At 40.3% G+C, this 26,355-nt stretch overlaps 2 protein-coding genes across 3 annotated transcripts; one reads left to right on the top strand and one right to left on the bottom strand.

The window, feature by feature from the left end:
* Positions 1–1,305: 1,305 nt before the first annotated feature.
* Positions 1,306–2,839, bottom strand: LOC102710390 (ricin B-like lectin R40G2). Its single transcript, XM_040521565.1, has 5 exons — positions 2,732–2,839; positions 2,479–2,601; positions 2,018–2,371; positions 1,804–1,923; positions 1,306–1,712 (listed from the first exon to the last, which is right to left on the bottom strand). Exons 1-5 carry the CDS (start codon positions 2,837–2,839, stop codon positions 1,479–1,481), a joined length of 939 nt encoding a protein of 312 aa, XP_040377499.1. The 3' UTR covers positions 1,306–1,478.
* An 18,230-nt stretch (positions 2,840–21,069) lies between these two features.
* Positions 21,070–24,543, top strand: LOC102710108 (WUSCHEL-related homeobox 6). Of its 2 annotated transcripts, XM_040522650.1 has the most exons (3): positions 21,070–21,924; positions 23,425–23,600; positions 24,080–24,543. In XM_040522650.1, exons 1-3 carry the CDS (start codon positions 21,153–21,155, stop codon positions 24,095–24,097), a joined length of 966 nt encoding a protein of 321 aa, XP_040378584.1. In that variant the 5' UTR covers positions 21,070–21,152; the 3' UTR covers positions 24,098–24,543. The 2 variants fall into 2 exon arrangements, with proteins under 2 accessions (XP_040378584.1, XP_040378583.1); XM_040522649.1 differs by lacking the exon at positions 24,080–24,543 and having other exon boundaries at positions 23,425–23,690.
* The last annotated feature ends 1,812 nt before the right edge of the window (positions 24,544–26,355 follow it).

The following is a 26,355-nucleotide window of genomic DNA, read 5'->3' as shown; positions in this document are numbered from 1 at the left end:
TTTACAACAATAATTTATAAATTATATCCTTTATTTGGTATTTAGACCATCATTAACAAATTGACTTATGAACTAAGTTGTAATAATAAAAAATGGCATGGTTAGTTGCTAATATTTGAAAATTTTGATCTACTGTTTTCAAAAAAATGAAATCTCGGTATGAGAGTTTTTATATTGCGATAAATTCCGTTACCGTATCCGCTCTGATTCGAATTCGTCCCGTTTTCATATTCGATAATATTCGATTCCGTTTTCGTATCCGAGGTTTCCGATTTTGATTCCGAATAAGAAAAAAATATGAAAATGAAAACGGTAAAGGTGGTTTCGGTCCGTTTCCAAACAGTTTTCGTCCCTAGTCACATTAATTGAAATGCAAAATAGAAAAGAAAAGAATAGGCATATTGCTCCCATTGAAGAAGCAAAACAGCTCCAATTTTTATATAGTTTATTTTGTTGGATTATTTTAAGGTACAACAAATTATTTTACACCATACATTGTCCATTCATGCAAGGGCTACAGTTACTTTTACCTCATGGGTGGTAAAACATCATTTATTTTAATTTAAATGCTATGTAGGGTAGTTGTTTTATACTCGTAAGGAATGCATAACTGTTTCCTTAATTGGATATTCAAATTCATAATTCAATTAAATAAAAATTGAACCTATTTTGAATTAAAATTTCAATATATTTACATACTATAAATTTGAATTATATTTAATTTTAAAGATGATTATCTTCTTTTTCAAATTAAAATTAGTGTGTGTAAAAGGTAATTTCAAATCCTCAAAGTTATATGAACGTGCATCTTAAATGGGAATTATTTAAAATATGATGTTTTGACAAAATAATTCAAATAATCAAAATTCAAACAAAATTTATTTTTATCTGATGTATAATTTTCTAGATTTAAAACCACCATTAATTGGTTTTATAAAGTTCAACAATTATTGCATATCCCTTGTGTTGCATTGTTTAAATTTAGAAAGCATGATTATGGATATTAATAATTTTCTTGGATGTTATGTTTTATTAATTAGGATGTGTATAAATAAAATAAATGAAGGTCTTAGTTCTTCCCTCTACGGAGGTAAGATGGAGTACGAATATAATTTTGCTTCACAAAATTATTGTTATTAAATTCATTTTAAAAGTATTTTATTATTTATAATATTTTTATATCGCATAAGTACTATATTGATAGAGTAATAATTTATTGATTTGTATTCAGAAGGTACTTTCTTATGATTATACCTTTGATTTATATAAGTGACACATTAACTGAGTAATATTTAAAGTTTGTCCTAAACAGATAAAATTTGACTTATATTTTAAAGCGAATGACGTTATGCTGATACAACTATCCCCTCTGCATTTTGACCTTAAGCTGTCCAGATTCCTAACAACTATTCCAAACGCAAACTCATTTCACTATCACTCGACTGAGGTCTAAACTTGTTTTGAGATCCCTGCCATGGTCAGTGCAGAGGAAACATTGCCCACTTCTTGTTGGATCCGCCATTCCAAGGGAACACAGTAATTGGCGTCCCGTCTTGCGCCTTGCCGGATCCGGGCACGCCTTCCGCCGCGTCAAGGACGAGATCAACGTCGCGGACGGTGCGAAGGCAGTGGAATCCCCCGCTGAGGTCGTCGCTACGAGTCCAGAGCAGCGCCACGTCCACCGAGTCCGGGCTGTGGCCGACGAGTTCAACCTGCAACCGTTCACGTTCAGGGAGTCAAGGAGACGCCCGGCCACATCGCGCAGAATGAACAAGAAACAGTGGGCAGACGACCGAGGCGTACCGGCTCTTTGTCACCGGAGCGCTTCATCGCCTTCCCGGTGGACCTGTTCACGAGGGCAAACGACCGGTGTCCTTCCCCGTCCGTCACTCGCCCGGTGTTCCGGAAGCTCACGATCCATTGCTGCCGATCGAGAAACGTCGACGTCGACGGCATTGACAAGTTAAATAATAAGCTGATGATCTGCGAGGCAAAGCATATATAGCGACTGGTATACCTGTTTGGGGTCCTCACGGTCCACGCGGGCGAGCTCGACCGCGCCGTCTCGGACAGTGAGGCACAAGTTCTTGTCCCTCTGGCAGACGACGCGGACGGGTGGCCCGTGATCTGGCGCTTGCTCGGTGCACGGGGCCATCCGCCAGAGCTGGTTGTCGCCGCCGTGCCACCGGAACAGGATGAGCCGCGTGCCGTCGCGCGCGCCGTCGCACTTGGGGTCCTCGGCGTCGAAGATGTAGTCGGCGTTGTTGATCATGTGGATACGCCGGAAGCCGACGCGCACGTCGTGGCTCTCACTCTCAGTCCACAGGACTGACTCGTCCAGGTAACAGGGCTCGAACTTGACGGCTCGTACCTGATGGGAGAGAGGAAAAAAATGCACGTGTAGCAACTGACGGTATTTGCAATATATCTTACGAAGAGACGGCAACGGGGAGTTGTGGTAGACTGGCAGTGGCTTACGGGGTGATTGTAACCGAACGAGTGCTTCAGCGCGTAGCCGATGGCTTTGTTGACGAGCGCGAATGCCGGACGGCCGGCCTCATCCTTGAGCCCCGCACTGTACGTCACGTTCTTGTACCAAACCTAGATCACGCAAGGGTGCAACACATGAAAGATGCTGGCTGCGTACTGGCAGAAGGGAGCATGGCTTCGACAGGAGAGGTACGGGGACGTGGTCACGCGGAATCGAAGTAAAGGAGCTAGAAGGCCTTGCCTGGCGGTCGTCGCGTGGGTCGGCTCTGGTGAGGATGACCTCGCCGTTGACGAGGGTGAGGCTGAGCTCGTCGGACGCGCGGCACTGGATCCTGATCGTGTTAGCCATGGCTGTGGACCTGTGGTAGCGGTGGCGTCGCGGCTCGGCTCGGGGAGCAAGCAGAATATATAGTACTAGTACTCACCGAGAAGATGGGAAGGTGCATGATCATTTTATCCCTTGTTGATGGCGTTCAATCTTCTCCAAACTTATTAAATTGACGCGACGGTTTAGATAAGAGACGAGTCCCCAGGCGTCACGACGAGCTACGGCTAACGAACCGAGGTCGTCGAAAGGGCCGATGGGCTCGTGCGTCGGCTCGTGTCACCTGGTAGTCGTGCCGACGAGGTACGACTAACGCGATCAAGGCCTTACCCGTGTCACCTGGTGGAAATCGTACTGCTCGTCGGCTCGTGCGTGGGCCGGCGCTACCAGACGGAGGAGTCGCCGATGCAGACTAGGTGAGAGGCCCGTAGAAAGCCCAAACAAGATCGCGTATACCGGCCTGACGATTGCCCCTCGCCGCTGAGAGGCCTTTTATCTGACCGACACGGCCCATGGCGTGCTTTCACCTGCTTACGAGTTACGAACGCCTACGCCGCAACGTCGACTTCGTCACGCACTCACGCACGTAAAATTTCAAGCTCGGCCGCCGCACCTCTCCCTAGCTCCCACAGACTTTATGCGGTTTTCCGGGTACACGCGTCGTCTTCCCTGACCAAAACCGTTCTCACACACAAGTGAATTCGACAAAAACTCCTGCTCCGATCCCATTACACACTCGTGAGTCGTGTCGAAGTTCAAAGCATGGGGGGGGGGGGGGGGGGGGGGGGGGGGCAGCATGCAGGTACACATCCACGCTTCCAAACAGACACACTTTTCCGTTTTGTTTATGCCTTGTATGGTGTGTTCGTAACAACAAACGCATGTTGGAACACGGCCAGCCAGAAAAGGCGCGGCAGCTACCTGCAAAGCCTCTGCCAGAGATTGACTTCGATGGAGAAAAAGAAAAGCCGACGTATCGATCGATCGATCACCCAAGGGACACACGAGCGCGGTGCGTCCCGTCCCGACCCGCGGAGACAAGCCCCAAGATCCCGGTGCTACCTGTGCCGGCCGGGACGACGTCTTGCACGATCGATCGGCCGCGAGGGCGGGCATGCACGCGTGCTAGCTTGCTCCAGACAGCCCGATTGATTGGCCGCGCGCCTCGCGCGTCTGCGTGTGCCGTGCGTTCTGCTCCACCGGCAAAGTAGCAAACCCTGGCACACGCGGCAAACCCCGCGGGCAGGCGACCCAGCTGCCGGCTGCCGCCGACGAGACAGGATCGCTCGCACGCTCGCGCTGGTCTGGTGCGTCGATGGGGGGCCAGAAAACGGCATACTGTGTGCGATGGCCCGCGCGAGCGACAGCGCCATTGCCGTTCGGTCGCTCGGTTGCATATGGAGCTAGGCAGCACACTAGCACAGCACGCGCCAGGGGTCCCAGTAAGCCCGGCCGAGACGTGACGCCGTGACGGTTTCCTTGTCCATCGGTGTTCTCTGGTCTCTCGTCCAGTGATCCAGATCTCCTGCGATATTTTGTTGTGTGTGACAGCTGATGGTCACGGAGCGGAACTAGTAGTACTTTGTTACCAAGATAACACCCAGCGGCTTCAACCGTGTCGGCTAACAAAGCACATGGGAATTAAGGCATATAGTCAGCTGCTACCATACAATGTTTATTGTGCTGGGGGCGATTGAGATAGGGCCAGTTCAGGGTCGATGTTCAGACAATGTGGGGTTCCTTTCAGCATCAAGGTGAACTTTGTTCAGACTTCAGAGCAAACACATGTATGCTAGAAAGGGCAACTGCATGCATCATGAAGATATCTCGACCAGTTTCGGACAAGAAGCCAAAATGTGCCATAACCTTGATAACACACACTTCACCAATTTGCTTGTTAGTCGTTAGTGCTGCAACAGATATATGCCAATTCTATATCAAAGTACAAGTTTATCCAGTATTTCCTCCACAATTCCACAGAGATATAAAGTGCACGCAAGTATGGACAGGATGCTTCTTCTTGTGTCATCATTTTTGTAGTGCGTACTGTAGCTGTGGCAAGAATATTTCCACTAGGCCACAATCCTTATGTGGTAGCTAGGTACTCCAACATGCTAAACCTCAAGTGAAGGACGGCCGTTGCTGATGATCCAACTACCGACAAAGGCGATAACGAGCACGTACACCCAGTTGCAAGTTAAACCGCAGCCAAAGCTTCCACACAGTTTGGCGAGAATGGGCACTTCAAGTCAAGCAGATATTGCTGACCAAGTGATGACCATACCATGGATGCGAGGGGGTGATTCTTTGAGTTTTTATCTTAATAAGAGTCAAACGATGTATTTATAAAAAATAATTTATAAATAAAACTTTTATGTATATATTCTTAACAATCTAATTGTTAATATATTAGAATAAAATTCAGTGAAAAATATTAAAATCAATTCTATATTTAAGATTAAGATTTTAAAATTTAACATATAAACTTAAGTAAAAACTAAAAGACGGCAGACACAAGTTTTGCATAGTGCAGTGTGAGGGCCGGCATGCAATGTCTGCAGATATCCTGCTTCTAGGGAACAGATCGGTGCTGAGACGTGAGAGGGAGACCACTGACCCAACAAGAACCTTCTCATGGTTTTCGCTCTCAAGGCTATCGTTAGTTTTAAAAAGTTTTCTAAAAAACATCGCATTAAATTTTTAGACACATAAATGAAGCATTAAATATACACAAATATTAAAACTAATTATACAGTTATGAAAAATCGTGAGACAAATCTTTTAAGCCTAATTAGCACATGATTAATCATAAGTGCTACATTAATCCACGTATGCTAATGACAGATTAATTAGGCTCAAAAAATTTCTCTCACAGTTTTTTGCCAGAATTTGTAATTCGTTTTATAATTATACTACGGTTAATACTTCAAATAGATGTCCATATCTCTGATGTGATGTTTTTGAAAAAAAAATTACAATCTAAACGGGGCCTAATACTTAATCTCGACACATTTTTCTCTTAGCTAGTCCTAGCTAGGTCTGGTCATCCTCATCCGCCTCTTTCTGCATGTTTTTTTAATTAAAAAAAATCTCCATAGCCCACTTGTTTTTACTCTCTTTGTTGCACTCTTGCACACCGTCTCTCCAGGAATTTCAGTTTGATCATTGGTCTAAAATAACTAAGACACAATTGGGGTACACATACTCTTCATACATATTCCTATAATTCAGTCAGAGTTTATGCCATCCGCCCTGAACAAATGTAATAGGCCACAGATTGGTCATTAGAAATTCTGAATGCAAAATAATTATAGAGACATTTTTTGAAGCCCCATCACCGGAGAAATCTTTTTTTGAAGCCCCATTGTAGAGAGTTAAATGCGAAGAACAAAAATACCAAACATGCATCTTTTTTCGGTTGAGGTGTACTTGAAGTGAAAAGAGGGAATAAACTGGAAAAAGACAGCCCGAAGATAAAGATGGAAAATTGTGCATGAGATCTCTAAATACTACTGCCCCATTTTATAATGGAAGATATTTGACTTTTTAGTTATAACGTTTGACCATTTATTTAAAAATTAGTATAAATATAAAATATGACAAGTTATGTTAAAGTTATTTTAATAATAATAAATTTTAATAATAATAAAGTAACTTACAAGCAAAATAAATGATATTTTTATAATTTTTTGAATAAAACAAATAGCCAAACATTACAACCAAAAAAATCAAATATCTTACGTTATGGAACGGAGCGACTATTGGGTATGTCTCGACAAGAGGTTTAGACCCTTTTTTTTCCTCTGACTTTTTTTTGTCCCTGTCATATCGAATGTTTGAACATTAATTAAAGGTATTAAATATAGACTATTAATAAAAGTCACCCTATACTCTGGATTTTTTTGCGAGACGATCTATTGAGTCTAATTAGTCCATGATTAGTGAATATGATGCTACAGTAAACATTTTCTAATCGTGGATTAATTAGGCTTAAAATTTGTCTAATGAAATAGTCTTTATTTATACGATTAGTTTTATTATCAGTTTATATTTAATACTAATAATTAACGTCAAATATTCGAGATTACAAGGGATAAAAAAAAGTCTCTGATCCAACCCGCCACTTAACCACGGAATTTTGGGGTTGAAAAAGCGAAGATGTGTGTGAGGGTGGCGACACGTACCTCCCGATGAGCAAGGATGGCTCTCTACTGGACTGAGAAATTTGTTGACACCTAGTAGCGAACCGTTTTCTTATTTTTATTTTATGATTGACCAATATAAACATCAAACTTCAAACCGGACTTATTTCCCCTCAACAAATAAAAGTTTAGGGTAAAAAAATAATAGGTATTCTTTGGTAATTAAAGTCCCAAGAGGCCAAGACCATCTATTTTTCATTATAAAGCAAATAAACCAGGAAATGATGGATTTTCCAAATAAGTAAAGTTCATAATATAGGAAATTATAAATTTTCTATAGTTTTGTATTTACATTTTGAAGTGACGTGACAATTGTTGTAGATAATTTTCTCAAACTTTTTTTGCGATTACACCATAGACTCTCTCTCACGCGCACGCATCATTAGGCCATCCTCAATGTAAGTTTCATGGACATGATTACCTAGAGTGACATGTCATCTAAAAAGTTTGAAATTAAGATAAAACATCCCTCTCTCAATGCATAGTTTCATATATTATTGTTTCTAGGTTACATGTAAGACATAAGCTATCTAACAGCGTATAGAAGGATTCTTCTTCATGAAACTTATTTCATCTCTCTTTATTAATACTTTGTCACATAATTAAAAATGTCTACGTAGCACCCTATTTATTGCCCATAAAACTCTCATTGAGATTGATCTTATACATGCTTACCACACTAGTAAATACATATCCTAACACACGCTCAATGTAAGAAAATCTTGCGATAAATTAATACCTAATTTATCTAATTGAAATCCTATTAAAAGCGTAACCACGTGTACATAATGACATAATGTTTATGCGAACCATTATTTAAAGCATGGTGAGTGGAGTATGCAACTGTGGCTCCATCAACACACCAATTTACACAATCACTTTAAAAATTACTCATGAATCGCTCCTCAAGTGGACTTACAACTAGGCCTGCTAATAGGTTGGATGGAAATAGGTTAAATGGGTTGGTTCTAATTCGAACTGTGTTTGGTTGGGTGCAAATAGATTGTAACTTCAAATGATCTGGATTGAATTGGGTTATAGAGACAAATGGATTGGTATGGACTGGATTTGGTTAGGTTATTTTAGGTTCTAATGGATTTAACTCGTGGAGGGTAAATAGATCCTTAAATTGGATAGCTAATGGATAAGATAATAGACATACGTGGGGCCCACATGTAGAAATCGACCAAAATTTACACAAAGTTGCTTTTATACATAACAGATCATCCCACTAAATTTTAGCCAAATTTGTTTTATAGTGTGAACGTGAGTTTTAAAATTTTAGGTCCGAGTTTATACGTATCAAATGGTGCATCCATTTTGCAATGGTGGGTTGAATCCATTTTAACCAAATGGGTTGGTGCGGGTTGGGCTAAAACCAAAGTTGGATTGGTTTGGATTGGATCCTAATGAAGAATAATGGGTGTGGGTTGGTTTGGTAGACTAATTAGCAAAGAAATGGATTGGAACGGATTTGGATTAGATTATTTACAACTCCTGTCGATGGGTCTTGTAGGTCCATCTTAAAATAATAAAAACTGATGCTTTATTTATTGCATAGATCTCCACTAATTTATAATATGTTGTAGCAAGGTTTATTACCATCGCCTATATATATGAATCTTCACTAAGATATAATATGCTGTAATAAGATTTATCACCATCGCCTATATATATGAATATGATAGTTGTTGACATGGAATGTAAACAACCATCATCTCTAATGTCAAATATTAAAGATGTGCACAAGAACTAATTAAGAAAATGGATTGATATATTTACTTAATTTCGTATACTTTTTAAAAGTGCGTTGAATAAACATCTATTCGTGATATTGACAGCAATAAGAAAGACTACGAGCAATACATTATTAAAGGGTAAAAAATAGCCAAAAATAATACAACCTCCAGAGTTGCCTATATTTAGAGAGAAAATAGGAAGACGGAAGGTCTTATATTTGGAATCAAAGGGAGCACATATATAACTTATCTCTTGTGTCGACAGATTAAACGGTGCCCTCACAATTATTGGCTAACTGCTTGGCGAAGTCAGTCACTTCCGGAAGAACCTGCGGCTGGGTCGTCAAAACGCAATCTTTCTCGCTCTCTATGCTTCTTTTTTTTCCTTTTTCTCCCTTTAAGCACAAGACACATGCATGTAGCCGCTGGTTTGGCTTTTGGGGCGCAGTTGAGGTATCTATGAGCAGCGATGGTATTGTAGCTAGAGCGCCGCGCACTTTGGCCGCTTTTAGTTTTCAGGGAGAGGGATCCACCCGTCCATGCATGCACGCAGCTCAGCTAGCTGCCCTTTCTCTAGCGATCGAATCACGCTATTCATTGGTCCCCCACGCTAGCTAGCTGCAGAGAAACGATTTGTCCGCGGGCGCAACGTTCTGTGTCGGAGGTGACACATACTCCTATATGATATATCGACCGATCAGTCTGTGCTTGGTTGTTCGCTTGTTCTCTCTTCGTTAAATTTAGATATAACTTGTTTCTTTAGAGAAAGAAACATCTTATTACCTTCGTCCCATAATAATTTTATTTTTTTATTTTTTTATATAATATTTTAGCTTTTCGTCTTATTTGAATTTTTTTCGATTAATATTTTTATTATTACTAGATGATAAAATATGAATAGTACTTTATGTGTGACTAATGTTTTTAAGTTTTTTATAATTTTTAAATAATACGAATGGTCAAACGTCGGACACGAAAAAAACGAAAAATAAGGTTTTTATGGAAAGGAGGTATTATGTGCACCCTTGCTCCATTCCCGAGAATATGTACCAGCTACATATGTTCACTTGATGCTACATAACCAATGGATGAAATCGGTGACAGAAATTTCCGATCCACCGAGTATTGTTCCCGTAAAAGTGATAGCCGTTTCTGTTTCTAACCAAGCATACAATTTCACCCTTTTTGCGAATTTCTTGTAGCGTTGAATTACAATCAACATTCAATAGTGAAAATTCCCAATCAACTGAAAATCGCCTCGCAAAAATGGTATTGCTTCCGACTGTTTTCCTGCAGCTTTTTTTTTATGTAACCAAATTATTACTACGGGTCATTGTTTGGCTTTTTTAATGGACAATCTTAAATGAAAAAGAATTATTAGCTCATCATTATTTGTAAATTAAAACCAAATAAAACTTTTATATATGTGTCCTTAGCGGTCTAAAATCAAAAAATGAAAAATAAACTGCGATGCAAAACTCTAAAGATAAAATTAATATAAGGTTAAAAATTCAATAGTTAAGTTATAAATATAAAATATAAGCAAAAATATATGAAACCCGTGGTAGAATAGAGTTATTGTTAGCAGCATTTAGTGCTACATGCGTAGAAGCAGGAGCAGAGTATATATGTGGTTTTCCTTTATGCCACACAGTGATGTGCCATCGATTAGGGGTGGAGTCGTGAAAGCTGGGTCAATGACAGCCTTGGCTTGATAAAGAAAACAAGTAGAAAAGATTTCTCGGTTTGGCTTGTTTCAAAACTTGTGCCGGCTCAAGTTAGTTTGGTTAGGGATACCAGCTGTGCGGGAGCGTTAAGATCAAGCAGCATAGGGGAGGGAGGCGGCGCCGCCGCGGCGGCCGATAACTCCTCTTGTCACAGTCGTGCTCACTGTCTCGGTCTCGGTGTGACGACGGCGCGGCATCATGAGAAGGTAGGAAGGAGATTCTCTTATACGAGCACATAAGTTAGGTTTTCTCTATTTCTTATGTGTAGATAACTTGTTAATGAGTCCGGTTAGTTTTTTCACAGTTTGACAAGCCTATCGAGCGGCTTGCGAGTTAGCTTGGGCTCGGCTTGATTTGTAAACGAGCTATGGAAATAGCTTAGGCTTGGCTCTTTTAGATTTCGAACCGAGTCGAGCTTCACGAGCTTAAGTCAAGTCCGAACCGGAGCCCAAACTGTTTATCCACCCCTACCATCGATTGATCGTATAATCATTAGTTGCATGCGTATTTCCAGCAGGAAAACGACGATGCATGACTAATAATCCCTGGCTGAAAAGTTCCTGTAGGAGTATACATTTTTCGGTTACTCTGTATGTGGACTTCTTTCGGATACAGGGGCCGTTGGGTGACGAGGAAACTAATAGGACCAGAAAGACGTTAATAAAACCAGCCAGCAGCCCAGCATAGCCGGACGTATCAATCAATTAATGAATTCCAGGTAACGACAAAAGAGAGAAAAAAAAGAAGGAATAACGATCATTGCCAATTTAACAACGAGCTGGTGCTACTTAAACTAAGTACTCCATTTGACTGATCATTATCTGCTACGCCATCTCAGTTGCACGAGTCTGATGATGCTCAGGTAAGGTGGGCTTTTGAGCGAATTTAATTAAGCAATGCGTGTAATTACATAGAGTTGTAAACGGTTCTAAGGCTCTCATATGCATGCATGTGTTTATTGTATATATTTATATTAGCACAATCATTAGGAATGTAAAAAAGCAGACCCCGACACGGAGCCAAAAGTTTACAATGACTCATGCTCCATTGTTCTCCCCCATTTTTATCGATCTCGATCGGCCATGAGCTCGCGGAAAGTCCACGGCTAATGCCGCAGCTGTCGCGTCGACATGAAGCTCCTTTGATAAAGAAAATGCCGGGTGAATTTATTCCAGTCCTTTTGGTTAGTGTTTGTATGCATCATTATTAAAGGACAATAAGTTCTTTATGTTAGTGCCATTCCTATAATTACCTCGCTTAGTTTAATTGTAACATCAGTATTGACCTATCTTTGCACGAACGATAATGCATAACTGTAGTTCTTCCCATCATACATGTTTTTGGCATCAACATGATTTCCCAAATGGCGAACATTGTAACTAGTTTTTGACCACTAATTTCTAATTTACTTGTAGTATTTATAGAATCCTATTTGGATCACAATACTTTTGAAACATCACTACAGTTTATAGGCCATTTTCCTATGCCGGGTATTAACAGAAAACCCGGAGCTTATTTTTATATATGCAATCTATATTCTCAGGACAAATCAATGGTTGAGGTTTTAGACGTTTGAACGGAGGTTTGTTCAAATAGTGACAAGTATGCGGCAGTTCCATATACATGTTCCCTCGGAACATTCTCCAGCGTATATCTGTAGATTTTATTTAAAAATATGTTTAATAACAACTGTAGTAATATATTTTCTATTTATTGAAGTATGCATATATATATATATATATATATATATATATTATTTGAGATATTGAGGTTTAATAATCACACCACATTCTACGGTATCATTTATGTGACAATTAAGGTAGTATAGAACACACATGATAGTTACGGGGCAAATTAATATCATGTTTCACATGGTATATCTGGTCGATCAACATCTTGCTTGCTACAATTTTATTTGAGTAAATTGATTTTAGGCCACTTTTAGTGTCTAAGTTCCATCTTTTAACATATTTTCACTTTTGGTGAGATAATTTTTTTATGGTTGTAATTTAGACCTTACTGAATAACTTTTGTAGCAATGTCTAATATTTCTTTCAGTAAATACACAGTAAATATATGGATAACATGTAAATGAGAGTTCATCGGTGCAAAGAAGCTAATCTGCGGTGGCGTCATTGGTATCACCTTTTTTATATCATTGGATCATTCCAGTTGATGTCATGTGACACAAGAAAATGAGCTTAGCTCCTTCCTGGTTGATGCGTACTAAAAATATTTAGGGTGGTCCAAATCACAATGGGAAATTTATCTGGTCAAAATTTGAGGGGAAAATGTGGCACAAAGTGTATTTTACTCATTTCGTTGGAGACACACTACAATATAATTTGGACCCAACAAAATCAATGGTGCAGATATTTTTCTCTAGTTTGGACATGACAATTTGTAGACCTTGCAAGTGGCCACTGAGGGTTTTCTTTAACTTTTGAGAATATATAAATGGATTAAATATGTTTATCGATGTTGACTTCACTACGATTGCGTGTTCTATCATGCAAGCCTAACTCGTGCCCTCGTTTCTAGGGTTATGTTTGGTGGATGGATCATTGCGCGCGTTAATTAGCTTAACCCCTATGCAGCTTTTTCACGCAAGATTCCATCGTCTTTTCTTTGCAACCGGTAATAACTTTAGCAACCCAGCAAAGGAAATAAGGTCAAATGTGTTAGGCATGTTTGCATCATTGTGGTTTGGTTAGAACGGTGAGTAGTAACAAGTAAGTAGTACGTACACCCGATCGAGGTCGCCAGGTCGGTTTGTCCACCCGGTACTGCCGAATTTTTGGGCCATATTTCACGCGTGAGACAAAAAGATTTACAGCAGCAATCGAGGAACAGTAGAGTCCAAACTAATTTAATCAACAAAGAGTCCAAACATTAAGATGAGAAATGAAAGGAACATAAAGTATACAGTACTCACTTATCATTTGACTTTTTGTCACGTATTTAACCATTCATCCTATTTAAAAATTTATATAATAATTTATTTGTTTTATTAGGATTGAATTTATTATTAAATATATTTTAATTATAATTATATTTCATAAATTTCTATAATTTTTTAATATAAGATGAATGATCAAACGTTAATTTAATAGTGTCATCAAAATACAGAGGGAGCAGTATGTTCTTTTCATGGGAGCAAGGAGTAGAACTAGACTCTTGTACATTTGTTCAGCATTTGGGATAGCGACTGTCCAGGTTGTGGGGGAGACTGTAGGTTCGCAGTACTGTGGCTATCTAGTAGAAGTACTTGTACATGTACGTACTAGTAGTCTTTTTTTCACCTATCACTCTCATCGTTTTCTTATATTTATGATTATAATTCATAATTAGAATTTTTAATTTTAAATTTAGAGTCGAGACTTTTTATCTTATTTTATTTTTCAGCCTTCGCTTTTACTCCCTCAAGTTCCTAATACTTGTCATTAGTTACTATTCACTTTATACGTTGATCCCTCGTCTATTTTTACGAAAAATTAACATATACTTAGAAGTTAATCAAACTAATAATGTGTATTGCATATTAATACAAATATATACTCCTTTCCTTAGTTATAAACTAAACATTTAGAAGTTATTAATGGTCAAAATTAAAATACTAGGATCAGAGTGATAACTATTTAAAACCGGAGGCATTAGATCATCAAGGAAAAAAATTTTATTCACAAAATATTTTTAAATGTACCCTTTGTTTCCTTAACAAGGCTAAAAGATGGGCACATATGTAATTTTTTTAAGAAGTAGAGATTTAAATCTTTTATGATATGGTTGACTGGCATATACTAGCTCCGTCCCATAATAATGTCATTTTTTGATTTATATGCACAACGCTTTAAGCATTGGTCATATTTAAAAAACTTATACAAAACTTAAAAAATTTGATCACGCATAAAATACTATTCATATTTTATCATCTAGTAACAACAAAAATATTAATTAAAAAATTCAAATAAGACGAAGAGTCAAAACATTATATCTAGAAACTAAAAAATAACCTTATTTTAACATTAAACCTTACGGAGTATATTTTTTATTGGCACCATGCCGATGATCCCATCCATTCATAGTCATAGGAGCAGAGGGAACAGTGGAAGACAATGGCACGGCCTAGGACGCATATGATTGATGCATGCATCGGGATCTGCAACCACCGAGCCACATCGATCCATTAATCTACAGTAACAGATGAGAATGCCAGCCAACCAAACAGCATGCGTGGTTGCGTGCGTGCGGGGGCGCAGGCAGCGGTGAAAAGGTGTCCGACGCGCAGTAACTTTTGATCGATCGACAAGTGCAGATCCCCACGACCTCAGCTGGCCGTGCGACCAAATGACCCGGGCACAACCGCCCAACGTCTCATGCCTCTCGCTCTCGCTCTCGTCTCTCGACCGAATTCGAGGGCGACGACGACGAGGCGCGCGGCCAGGAAAAAGGCACAGCGCGCGGCACGGCCAGCATATATCGATCTCCCGGCCCGCCCCGCCCCGAGGGGGCCCCCCCTCTCCGCGGCGTCGCGTCGCTAGCCGGTGACCTCTCGCACACCTCACCTCACCTGCGGTGGTGCGGCACGCGCGGTTTGGGCGAGAACGCGGCCGGGCGCGACCGACCCACGGGGCCAACCGCACGCCGCTCCGCCAGCTTAATTGTCTCCTTCGGGGCCCCTTTTTTTTTTGCCGTTCTTTTTTCTTCTGGGAGAGCAGCGTTGTTTGGTAGCGGTGCCGAGACGTGGAGGGAAAGGGGGCTCCTTTTCTCCGGATCTGTCGTCATCGGTGCCTTCGGACGGTGGTATTCCCTGCTCACCTGCTGCACTCTGCCTGGCTTGGCTCTGCTGCTCCCTCCTGCAACAACTGACCCTTCTGCCTGCTCTTGCTCAGGGTCGGTCAGGGTATAGTCACTTCGGCACAAACGTCAGCCCTAGTCACGTACTCTGCAGGCGGGACCGCTCAGTTGCTGATCCTCTATACATAATGAATGGAATCCCCCTTCCCTATATTATTACTGCCCGGCAGGAAAACAATAATCGAGAGTGAAAATGGAAAGAAAAAAAAAACTCAGTTCCAAAATCTTCCGGTCTACCACCCTCGTCTTTTCTCTTATATTATACTTATAAACAAAAAAAATTAATTTTTACACCTTAGATTTAAAGTTGATTTTGAGTTTTTTCATCGAAGTGTATTTTTCAGCATTAGATTTTATATCGCTAACAATACGTATATAAAATTTTTATTTATAAATTATTTTTTATATGCGAATGTACCTTTTTCATTAAAAAAACCAACACAATTACCCCTATAAATGACTGTATTCAGTCTGGTTAATTCGGTCGACGTGTGAGGTATAGTTGTTGAATTATGATTAACATGTAGCATTAAGTAGCCTTATATAGAACTTCTCAATCTACTCTATTTTAGTGTGTTAACTTATCATCTTCTGATAAAACTCCAAAAAGTTTGTTACATAATTTATATACACAATACTTAAGTATTAGAAATATCGTGGCATATATATGCATGATTGGTGATCCAAATGGCCGGCGAAATTCCTGAATATTGTCTCCACGATATGAATTGTTATTCTCTCAATAGTTTTATCAATTCCAGTCAACCGTGCTACCACTTTTAAATCGATGACATCCATGGCATAAGAACGTAGTAGATATGCGTATTAAGCTAGCAATGATGATGGTTCCTTCCAAATGTCACAAATTAAGATGGTACTTAAGAGCAGGTACAACTATTTTAATGAGACAAGAGAGAAGAGAGAAAAACAGTAGGCTACAGATTTGTAGCCAGTTGTAGCACGGATGTCAAGATACAGTGTGTGTGACAGGTGAGACGTAGTAGTATATATTTGTAGATAACTATTGTATAAATTAACTATTAAATTGACTTTATTTATAAATATATATAAGTTAGAGCTTGTAGTTGATTATATACTACTGAACTTGCTATAAGATGTGCCCAAACAAAGAATCCGCCGTGTAGAATAACATGGCAGGGGGCGACCCACGTTCCGATGCGCCCCCCTGAGGCTTACGGGCAGAGCCTGGATGGCCCCCTCAAGTTGAGGCCACACCCAACAACACTTGCACAATCCCTATTCATAAATCCAAATCCTGCCCATGCGTGGCCAAGGCAACTATATACTTAGGCAGGGCATATATATGAAAGATACCTAAGAAAAGCAAAAGCTTGCAGATCAGGGTGGCCCAGCAACCACACCATCCTAATAAGGTCATGGCAAGCCAAATTGCGGGGCCCAGCTGTCCCCTCTTACCTTCTAACAGCACATGTGATTTGGACTCTCTTTGGGGGTGATTGTAGAGGCAGAGGAGCATCTATCTACCCTAAAGAATGTAGAGGGGTGGTAGGAGAGTGCATCTTCTTTAACTTGATGTAAATAAATTCCATTTATACACATATAAATGGAGTGTGCTCTCCTTGGATGGATTAATGCACGCATTTTTAAACTCCTAAACGTTACGGTATTTTTAATGTATTTATATATATATATATTATTTTGTCATAAAATTGTTCCAAATTCGTTTTCAATGACTTTATAATGGTTAATTCATTTGTCTGCTCCATTAAATAGTTACCACATAATTATTCAGCTATTCAGTACAAAAGAACACACCCCGTGGTGATTCAGCAGCTCGCAAGAGTTTGGTTGTGTGTTGGACTTACGTACATAGGGAGCATGACGTTGGTTTAAATGTGCAAATTCCACAGTACTGAGTTTTTCCACAAAAATCCGATGTTTGTCCGGGGCCCTGGGACACATATAACTCTTACACCTGTTGCTAGAAATTTCCTCGATTTTACATTTTTTTTTACATTTTGATCTATTGGATGAAGTACAAATCACAATAAGATAGTAACTTTTCTTCCACAATTTTTCTGCGCACAATCTTTTAATGAAAAACGGTTGTAGGATACATAGCTTTTTTGGTCAAAAAGAAGGATACATAATTCTGATCCAATAGTCGTATCACTAAGGCTGTTCAAATTGGGCCCAACCCAGTCAACCCGACCCGACTTGACCCAAAAAGGCACAAGCCCTTGAGCAAGTTACTATAGGAAAATACACGTTAAAGACAATCCTGCAGATATGCTCACGAAGTCATTTTTCAATACTAAGTTCAAGCATTGCCTGGATTTTGTAGGTGTTCATGGTGCTTAGTTACCCTTCAGGGTTTTGGAGATATTTCTTCTAGTTCATATTTATAGATATTTTGATTCAAGGGGAGGTTTGTTAGGTTACGCTTCAATTTCTCTAACAAGTAGATAAAATCAGCTTGCTGAAGAAAATGTCAGTAGATCGAAGGGCGCCAATGTTGACGTCAAAAATCGATCTGGTCTGACGAACCAGCTGGCGACGACAGATTGCAGCTCGGAACTCCGCTCTGATACCTCTTGTTAGGGAAATTGAGGCATAACCTAACACATTTGTTTGGGATTAAACGAGAATGTACATATGAATATATAAGACGTTCATTTTTCCACTGGAGACAAGAGATTTTAGAGGAAATCAAAGAACTGATACTCAATAATGTATCCTTCAATAGAAAATGTATATTCCCAATAATGTCCAGGTCAAAATTCCAGAGAAAAGGAGATACAATACATATGTTTGAGCTGTTGGCAACAGCACTACATAATTAGTGTGTTGAGAATATCACAATCTAATTGAGGCTAAAGCGAAGATGAAATTTGTGCTATATATAGTCCCGGCTTTCGTTGTTACAGTGCCGCTTTTAGTTGCCTTTATGGACTTTTGTACAGCACAGTATAGCTATGTTGGTAGGGTTATAATGCCCATCACACAGTATTTACACAGGTTTATTATTTAAAGCTTAAGCAGTTGGTAGTTGAATGACGCGCGTACGTGGCTGTTAATAATTCGTTTGCCCACATCGACCAGGATAAGACAATTTGGGGATCGTAGTGGACACTGATGTTGCTCCTCTTTCCAGCGTTGAACGAGAAATACACAATCACGGATGTCTGTTCTTATTTGTTTCCGTATTGTCTGTGCGATTTGATGGCCACGAGCTGAGCTCTTTTTTGGTGATGTTGATCGATATGATGCACCTCACCATTTGATTGGAGAGGAACCTAATCTGTCACAGCGCCGTTGATCATGGACGTTAGCTCTAAGACAATGTACACGATGCAATGTATACAGAACTATATATATGATAGAAATATTTAAGTCGGGAGGCGTTGGTCATGTTAGTCGTAAGCATCTCAAGCTTGGAAGAGATATATAACTCACAAATAATTATTTTTTCGAAGAAACTCATAACTAACTTAACTAACGTACGTTTCAAGATAACCATTAGTAAAGCACTGTGGTATCCAATTTGCACCCTAAAATGATTAGGTAAGACGGTGCACATATTTCTTTATACCAAAAGTTAAACCTAGCTAAAATTGACTAAAAGAACTAAGAGTTCCCACATCAATCAAGAAAAAGAGAATAAAAAAACTTTTATATATATATGTGTGTATATATATATAGATATAATAATAATAATAATAATAATAATAATAATAATAATAATAATAATAATAATAATAAACATTCCTATTGGTGATAGCTGATGGTAGTGAATCTATCACCTAACCTACATGTCAACCACCTCCACTAACTCTCTATTTTTTCTGAGAAGAAAAAATATGCAATAAATATATCCACATATCAGTAACAAATATATACAGTAAGTTAAGAGATGATACATGAAAAAAATAATATTTAAAATTCTATTGTAATGCATGGGCAATATGCTTGTATATATGTATGTACGTGAGTGTGTATGTGGTTTGGCGTATTCTAAGAGTAAAATCAATCTCCATAATTAATGTAGGAGTATTATGTAGCTACCAATCTCTAGTTATATATATGGATTTTAGCCGGTTTTCCTTAATAAACTGTGCGGATGTGAGGTCCTTGTTCCGGTTTTCCTAATAAACTAGGCATGCTCATTTTTCTTCTTAATGTAAAACATAAACTCCATATCCTTCTCGGTCGAGGTTTTCCTCAAAAATGATCTCTAGTTATTTATATAATGCTCCCTCCATCCCAAAATAATTGTCTCTAGATTATTTAACATATATTAATGTTTAATTAAAACATACCATAATATGCTTTATTTAGTGATACTATATGGTTAGGAGTTGTGGTGGGAGGAGTAGTATGAGAAATATTTGGGATAAACTTTAAATTCTAGAAAGATAACTTTTCGGAAATGGAGGGAACAAGTATATTGAGATAGAGTCCGAAAATAGACCACACAAGCTATTTCAAGAAAGTCTACATGGGCACACTATCTACTGGAATTTTTTTTAAGTAAAGTTGTATACAAATGATTAGATATATAAACGTAATAAACGTTATAGAGAAAAAGATCAAATACCTTATATTCCTACGCTAAAAAATGACTAAAGCTATTAAATAAAAAGCATGATTTCCATGCAAATGCATGTGTCGATGACTAATGTAGTATATATAAACATATGTATTGTCGGTATAAAATGGAATATGTGGATCGATTTGTGCCGTATATCTATATCCAAAATATATAATTGCCAAAGGACTAGTAATTAGGTACCAGCTAGGCGGAGACCTAATGAGGGTTAGATGCAAAGCACCAGGGTAAAGATTCTTTTGTGATCTGTCTTCTGCTACTTAGTAACCCTGACAATGTTGCTATCAGTAGAAACATAACACTATCGCATAAAACCAGCCAATAGTAATCAATTAATAGGCATATTAGTCATCATGCCATACCTACTCTCTCCTGGAGTCATGGTCTCTCCTAAACTATAAGGCCTAGTTATCTCACCACGCAAGTACTACTTAGTCATTGCTAACAGCACAATTATCAGTTCCATCAAAGCTATTGCTAGACATATAAGAAAAAAGCCAGTGAGCCAGTGGGTTCTCCACCGGTAAGTACCCCGAACAAAAGCATGAATTTTTTTTTTCAGACCAATCAGCAACAGTGTTGCTTCCATACATACACAATTAATAATAATCACCTCCCAAAAGTTCAGTATTAGTTACTCAAATAATCCACATTAATTAAACCAATGGAACCAAAATCTCCACTTAATTTAAAATTACTGATCAGACTAGAAGGGGACTACCATAGTCTGATTGGCACCTAACCAACACTAGCTAATAAGCCCATCCCATTCATCCTCCTTTTTTGTTTTTACACCCCGGGGTGGGGGGGGGGGGGGGGGGGGTAGCAGTAAATAATCATGCACAATTAATACTTCCTCTACTACTCCACTTCACTGGATAGGCACCATCTCATCAAGTAGTAGATCGAGCTTCAGGACATTCTTACATTATTCTTCTCCTCCTTCCCTAAGCTGCCTAGGCCAATCCTTCTCCTATAAGTACAACCTCTCACAAGGACATGAGAGTGCAAGCATGGTTGTCTCGGCCCTTAATTGTTGCCTCTCTCAAGCTAGCTATTAAGCTACTCCGATCCTCTCCAGCTTATTGAAACCTAGCTAGCTAGCTACTGCTTCAGCTTCACACGTAGTGCGTGCTGCCAAGAACCAAGATTATTCCGAGGTAACCAACGCTCGATCTTTACTTACCCTACCTCCGGCGAGGATCGGCAGAGGATCGATCGATGGAGGGGAGCAGTAATAGCCCGGATAGGCAGTCGTCCGGCGGCAGCCCGGAGGAGCGCGGCGGCGGAAGCGGAGGAGGAGGAGGGCGTGGGACGGGGGAGCCGGTGCGGTCGCGGTGGACGCCCAAACCGGAGCAGATACTGATCCTGGAGTCCATCTTCAACAGCGGCATGGTCAACCCGCCCAAGGACGAGACCGTCCGCATCCGCAAGCTGCTCGAGCGATTCGGCGCCGTCGGCGACGCCAACGTCTTCTACTGGTTCCAGAACCGCCGCTCGCGCTCGCGCCGCCGCCAGCGCCAGATGCAGGCGGCCGCTGCCGCCGCAGCTGCGGCGGCATCTTCGCCTTCCCCCTCCGCCAATACTACCTCTCCCGCAGCCGCGAGCGCCGCCGTGGCGGGCCTCCCGTCCGGCGCCGTCCACACCATGGCCATGGGTGGGAGCGCGTGCCAGTACGAGCAGCAGGCTAGCTCGTCGTCGTCGTCGGGAAGCACCGGGGGGTCGTCGCTGGGGCTCTTCGCGCACGGGCCGGGGGCGTCTGGCTCGGGAGGCGGGTACCTGCAGGCGTCGTGCGGCGCTTCCGCGTCGTCGGCGCCGCTGGCGCCCGGGCTGATGGGGGACGTGGACAGCGGAGGCAGTGACGACCTCTTCGCCATCTCGAGGCAGATGGGGTTCGTTGGGAGCCCCCGCTGCTCTCCGGCCTCGCCGGCGACTCCAGGCTCCACGGCCGCCGCCGCGCAGCAGCAGTTCTACTCTTGTCAATTACCTCCAGGTGAGTTGAGTAGTACTACACGTCGATCGATCTTGGTTTTGGCGATTGCAGTTTCTTCCGATCCCTTCATTCATTCATGTTTGGTTGGTTAGCTACTCATCATCGTTCAATCTCGTATTCTCATGCATGTGTTTCCCATGTATGGCGATCGCTTAAGGATTAGGTTATTTTGTTCATCTTTTTGTCGAACGGCTCTAATCTTTGCAATATTTACACTACAAGTTCTTGTGATTTCTACAACTACTGTATGTGCATCTAGCTATGTACTGAAGAAACTTTTCAAGGTGTAAATGCTTATTTCACCACTAGAATTTGTTTGTTTTGTATTGTAGTGATGCTGAATTCAAGGAGATCCAGTTTGGATCTTTTGGCTGCATAACTTATATCTGGTCTTCCATATAATTATTGTGTCAGTTCTTGTTCTCTACCTCTTCATTCACTATACTAGTTCGGTTACAACTTACACCTCCTAGCTAGTATACTGGCGCATAAGATCATAGTATGCATATGTCGTCCTATCCACCATGACATATTCCTTTCCAACAATCACTATGCAAGATATGTTCCCAAGTTTGTGAAGCCTTGCTCTTGTCTATGTTCATATATAAGTGTTTGCATGGTGTATTAATTATATATTCTGGAATGAATTGTACATTTTCAAATTTTTACGGACCCTTGCTTGGTGTTAATAATAATCATTGATATGCAAATACAAGACGTATAGTATAATTCCAGGGTGAATCATACAATCTTAATTACCATTTAGCCGCAGTACCTAAAAATGAGAATGACAAACTTCTCAAATTAGCAATTCCTCCTAGATTGTAAGCATGCACCCACCCATTCATGTATCTTCAGATCCTTTTCACCCTGTCTATATGTTGTTTGTCAATTATATTTATCTGAAGCTCTATATAGCACACAATAGAGTTAACACACATGTTATGCATGCATGATCCAATCATTTGATGCTTTGTGTGTCAAACAGTAAATTAATTTTGGCAATGCAACTTTGGTTACATTACGATTCAATTTCCTAAATGTATGCATGCATGAGAATGTTATTTTCTCCATTTCCCACTGCTATGCTATGCATGTATACAATATATCATCAATTTACCCCCTAGCTAGCTAGCTACTTCTTGGCTAAAAACAAATATCACAGTACCTATAATTCATGCATGTTTGCATACTTGCATGCATGCAAATGTATGTATTGCCCATATGCTGTCATGCATTTTCAGAACTCTAGCTTTGGAATCAAAATAGACTAGGTACATATGCCAATATGGTAGAGGTCCCAACCGAGAGTAGTAAACGGTAGTACCGACCAACTAATTAACGATATTGATAATCTGATCATGGGATAATTTGTTTGGCTTATGCATCTGTTTACTAATTTTGTCGCCCAATTTGCTGTTGATATTTCTTGTGAGTGGATTATATATATGCTGGCTAGCTGCTGATTGGTTGGCTGGTTTGATTGCCTGCTAATTCCAGCGACGATCACGGTGTTCATCAATGGAGTCCCAATGGAGGTCCCAAGGGGTCCAATAGACTTGCGAGCCATGTTCGGCCAGGATGTGATGCTCGTCCACTCTACTGGGGCCCTCCTCCCAGTCAACGACTATGGAATCCTAATGCAGAGCCTGCAAATGGGAGAGAGCTACTTTCTGGTAACCATCCATCTCCAAGCATCACTGGTCTTTCGTCTCTCAACCGATCTCAGTCAATGTAGTTTCGTCTTCATGAAAGCACCACATTAATTTATAGGCATGCATGCATGTTAATTTACATATGGGTGTAAAATGTGCAAATAAAACTAGCTAATTAATTAGTAGTCTTCCATTCATGCACATATATGTATATGTGTGTGTGAATTGTGAAATGCATGGCTATATATGATCTTGTGCTGTTCTTAATTTCCTGCTTAACTAGCTAGTACTTCCATCTGTTTCTTGTTATTGAAACAATGTTTTAGTATTATCGGATTTACCCATTGATCAATATATATGTTTTACATATATGGCTAGACTCATTAGCATCTAGATTAATCTATGATGGGTTTAAACATCTTATAATATTGAACGGAGATAACACATTTGTATGCATGTGTTTCTGATCATCTTGCATTGCTGTGTTTCCTGATCGACAGATCGCCAGGCCAACTTAAAACCGCCCTCCTTGCAGTAGATAGTCAGATATATATATGTCTACTCGATCGATACTCATTGGATCAGATGCATGAGCCGGCCGGGTGCAGTTCTCCATCAGCAATCAAGAATGTTATCTTGGATTGAAGACCATGGATCGAGTACGTCTATATATATCGATCGATTGATCGCCTATATCGAGAACAATGCTCTAAATATATTAGCTAGGTACGAGAAGCAGTATATGTATTGCAGCGTCGATCAACAAGTACAACAACTACTTACTTATATCTATAGGAACTCGTCGCTGTGGTCGAGTTCCTCATTAGAATACGGATTACCATATGGTCGCGTCTCTCTTCTCATCATTTCCATAATTCCATTACAATAATATATATGTATGCATGCATGCCTGCCCTTGGCAGTCGAGCTATATATATTCTTTTATTTGAGCTAGCCATAGATGCACGTTTGTGTATTGGTTTATTACCGTGTGATGTAATGTTATATACATGTGTGTGTGTCAGCCAAACGCACTTGGAATGTTGGTGCCTGATTCAAGGCCGGTTGGAATCTAAACTACCATTTTTCTTCGTGTTTTTCTTGTCTTTAGCTTTTAGGGCCGGCTGTCCCATAAACATATGCCGTGCATATGTCGGCAGGCTTGACTCATTTTTCACTCTACAGCTGATCAATGTTCAGGCGTGTATGCTATCAACAATGAGTGCACAGATTCTACTGTGTGTGCATCTGCATCATATCATGTCAAATAATGTTCAGGTGTAGAGTTTGTTGCACCAGGGTATGTGGGTGCATAACCAATAGTGCAAACCATATGGCCCATGCATACATACATGAAAGATACACTAGTGATCGCCAAAAAGTTTTGGTGTTATATATACAGTGAAAGTGAATTTGTCCTCGATCGATGGAGCCAAACAACGCCAGGTGGCCGCACCTAAAAGTTATAATTTATATTTAAAGTACCTTGGATAATAAATTAAATTAAAATAAAATAATTAATAATTATATGTTTTTAAAGACTAATGATCAAGAAAATTTATAACTATGCCATTATAATTTTGTAAAGTTAAAGATATGTCGTTGCTATCTCACTAACATATGGGCCACATATAAGTCAATGGAACATGAATCAGGATGATATATTTCTAATTTAGTAAAATTATAATGACAGTTTTATAATTTTTTTAATAATCAAACAATGAACGACGTTAAATAAGAAAACGGAACAAGTACACTCGAGAGCACATGAACGTACACGTGTTGTCGTCTCATCATCCAGCATAGTCCATGTTCTACTTTTTCTGAGCAAAGGTTCGATCTCTCCGTTGGTTAATCCTCCCTGATGTTTCCCTTTTTAAATTTGCTCCCCCTCTAGGTGTCACGACCGTGGCGCCCAGCACATGCATGTTGCACATGAACTCACATGTGCATGCAGGAGATCATACCAATATCATAATGCTTCATACTCTCCCGACACGGCTTACTACTCGTATGCACGGGAGAATCAAAATGAATAGATACTCTCAGGTATGAGCGCTTTTCGCAATTATAGCGACGGATACGCTGAACATTGCTGCGGATCGCAGAACAGAGCGGCGCCAAGATCGGATAATTTGACAATTAATTAAAGTGTCTAAATTATTCCTGGGTTTTTTCCGCTTTCCAAACAGTTAACCAATGTATTTGCTAAGAAAAATTTTATATAGAATTTTATTGTAAAATTTGATATCTTATAGTACATAAGGTATCAAGAGATACCAGATTTTAAGATTTGCTCCGGTCCAATAAAAAGTAACTCGAGATACCAAATTGTTTTCTATCATTGAATCTAGTTGAGTAGGATGTACAATAGCTCCAACGATAAAAATGATTTGGTACCACGAGATATTTCTTTGGTTATTTTTGTTGAACTAAAACAAATTTTCCAAATTTTAAGTAGAAAATGCGGTAGCTCTTGCTAAGAAAACACGACCGTAGTGTGGTGACGATGAGCAGGCCGGGCCCGTAAGCCGGCCGATTTCCCGCGAGCTTGACGCGACGGACGGGTGCCAGCTCGATCGATCTGGTGCAGCTAGCGGAGACGCACATGTCATGCAAGCCAGCGCGCCGCGGCGCCCGGCAGGCATGCATGCGTCGCCAACCGCCACCGCCCCATGTAGCCTATCGCGACGGAAAACGCGTCGCGTGGTAGCACCACCCACTCACTACTCGCGCGCGTCGGTCTCTCCAGCATTCCTGCAGCGCGCGCGCGATC

This window comes from Oryza brachyantha, chromosome 3 (genome assembly GCF_000231095.2).
Source record: "Oryza brachyantha chromosome 3, ObraRS2, whole genome shotgun sequence".
NCBI classification, from domain to species: Eukaryota; Viridiplantae; Streptophyta; class Magnoliopsida; order Poales; family Poaceae; genus Oryza; species Oryza brachyantha.
The sequence above is the reverse complement of the archived record's forward strand: the minus strand, read 5'-3'. Positions and strand labels throughout refer to the sequence as shown.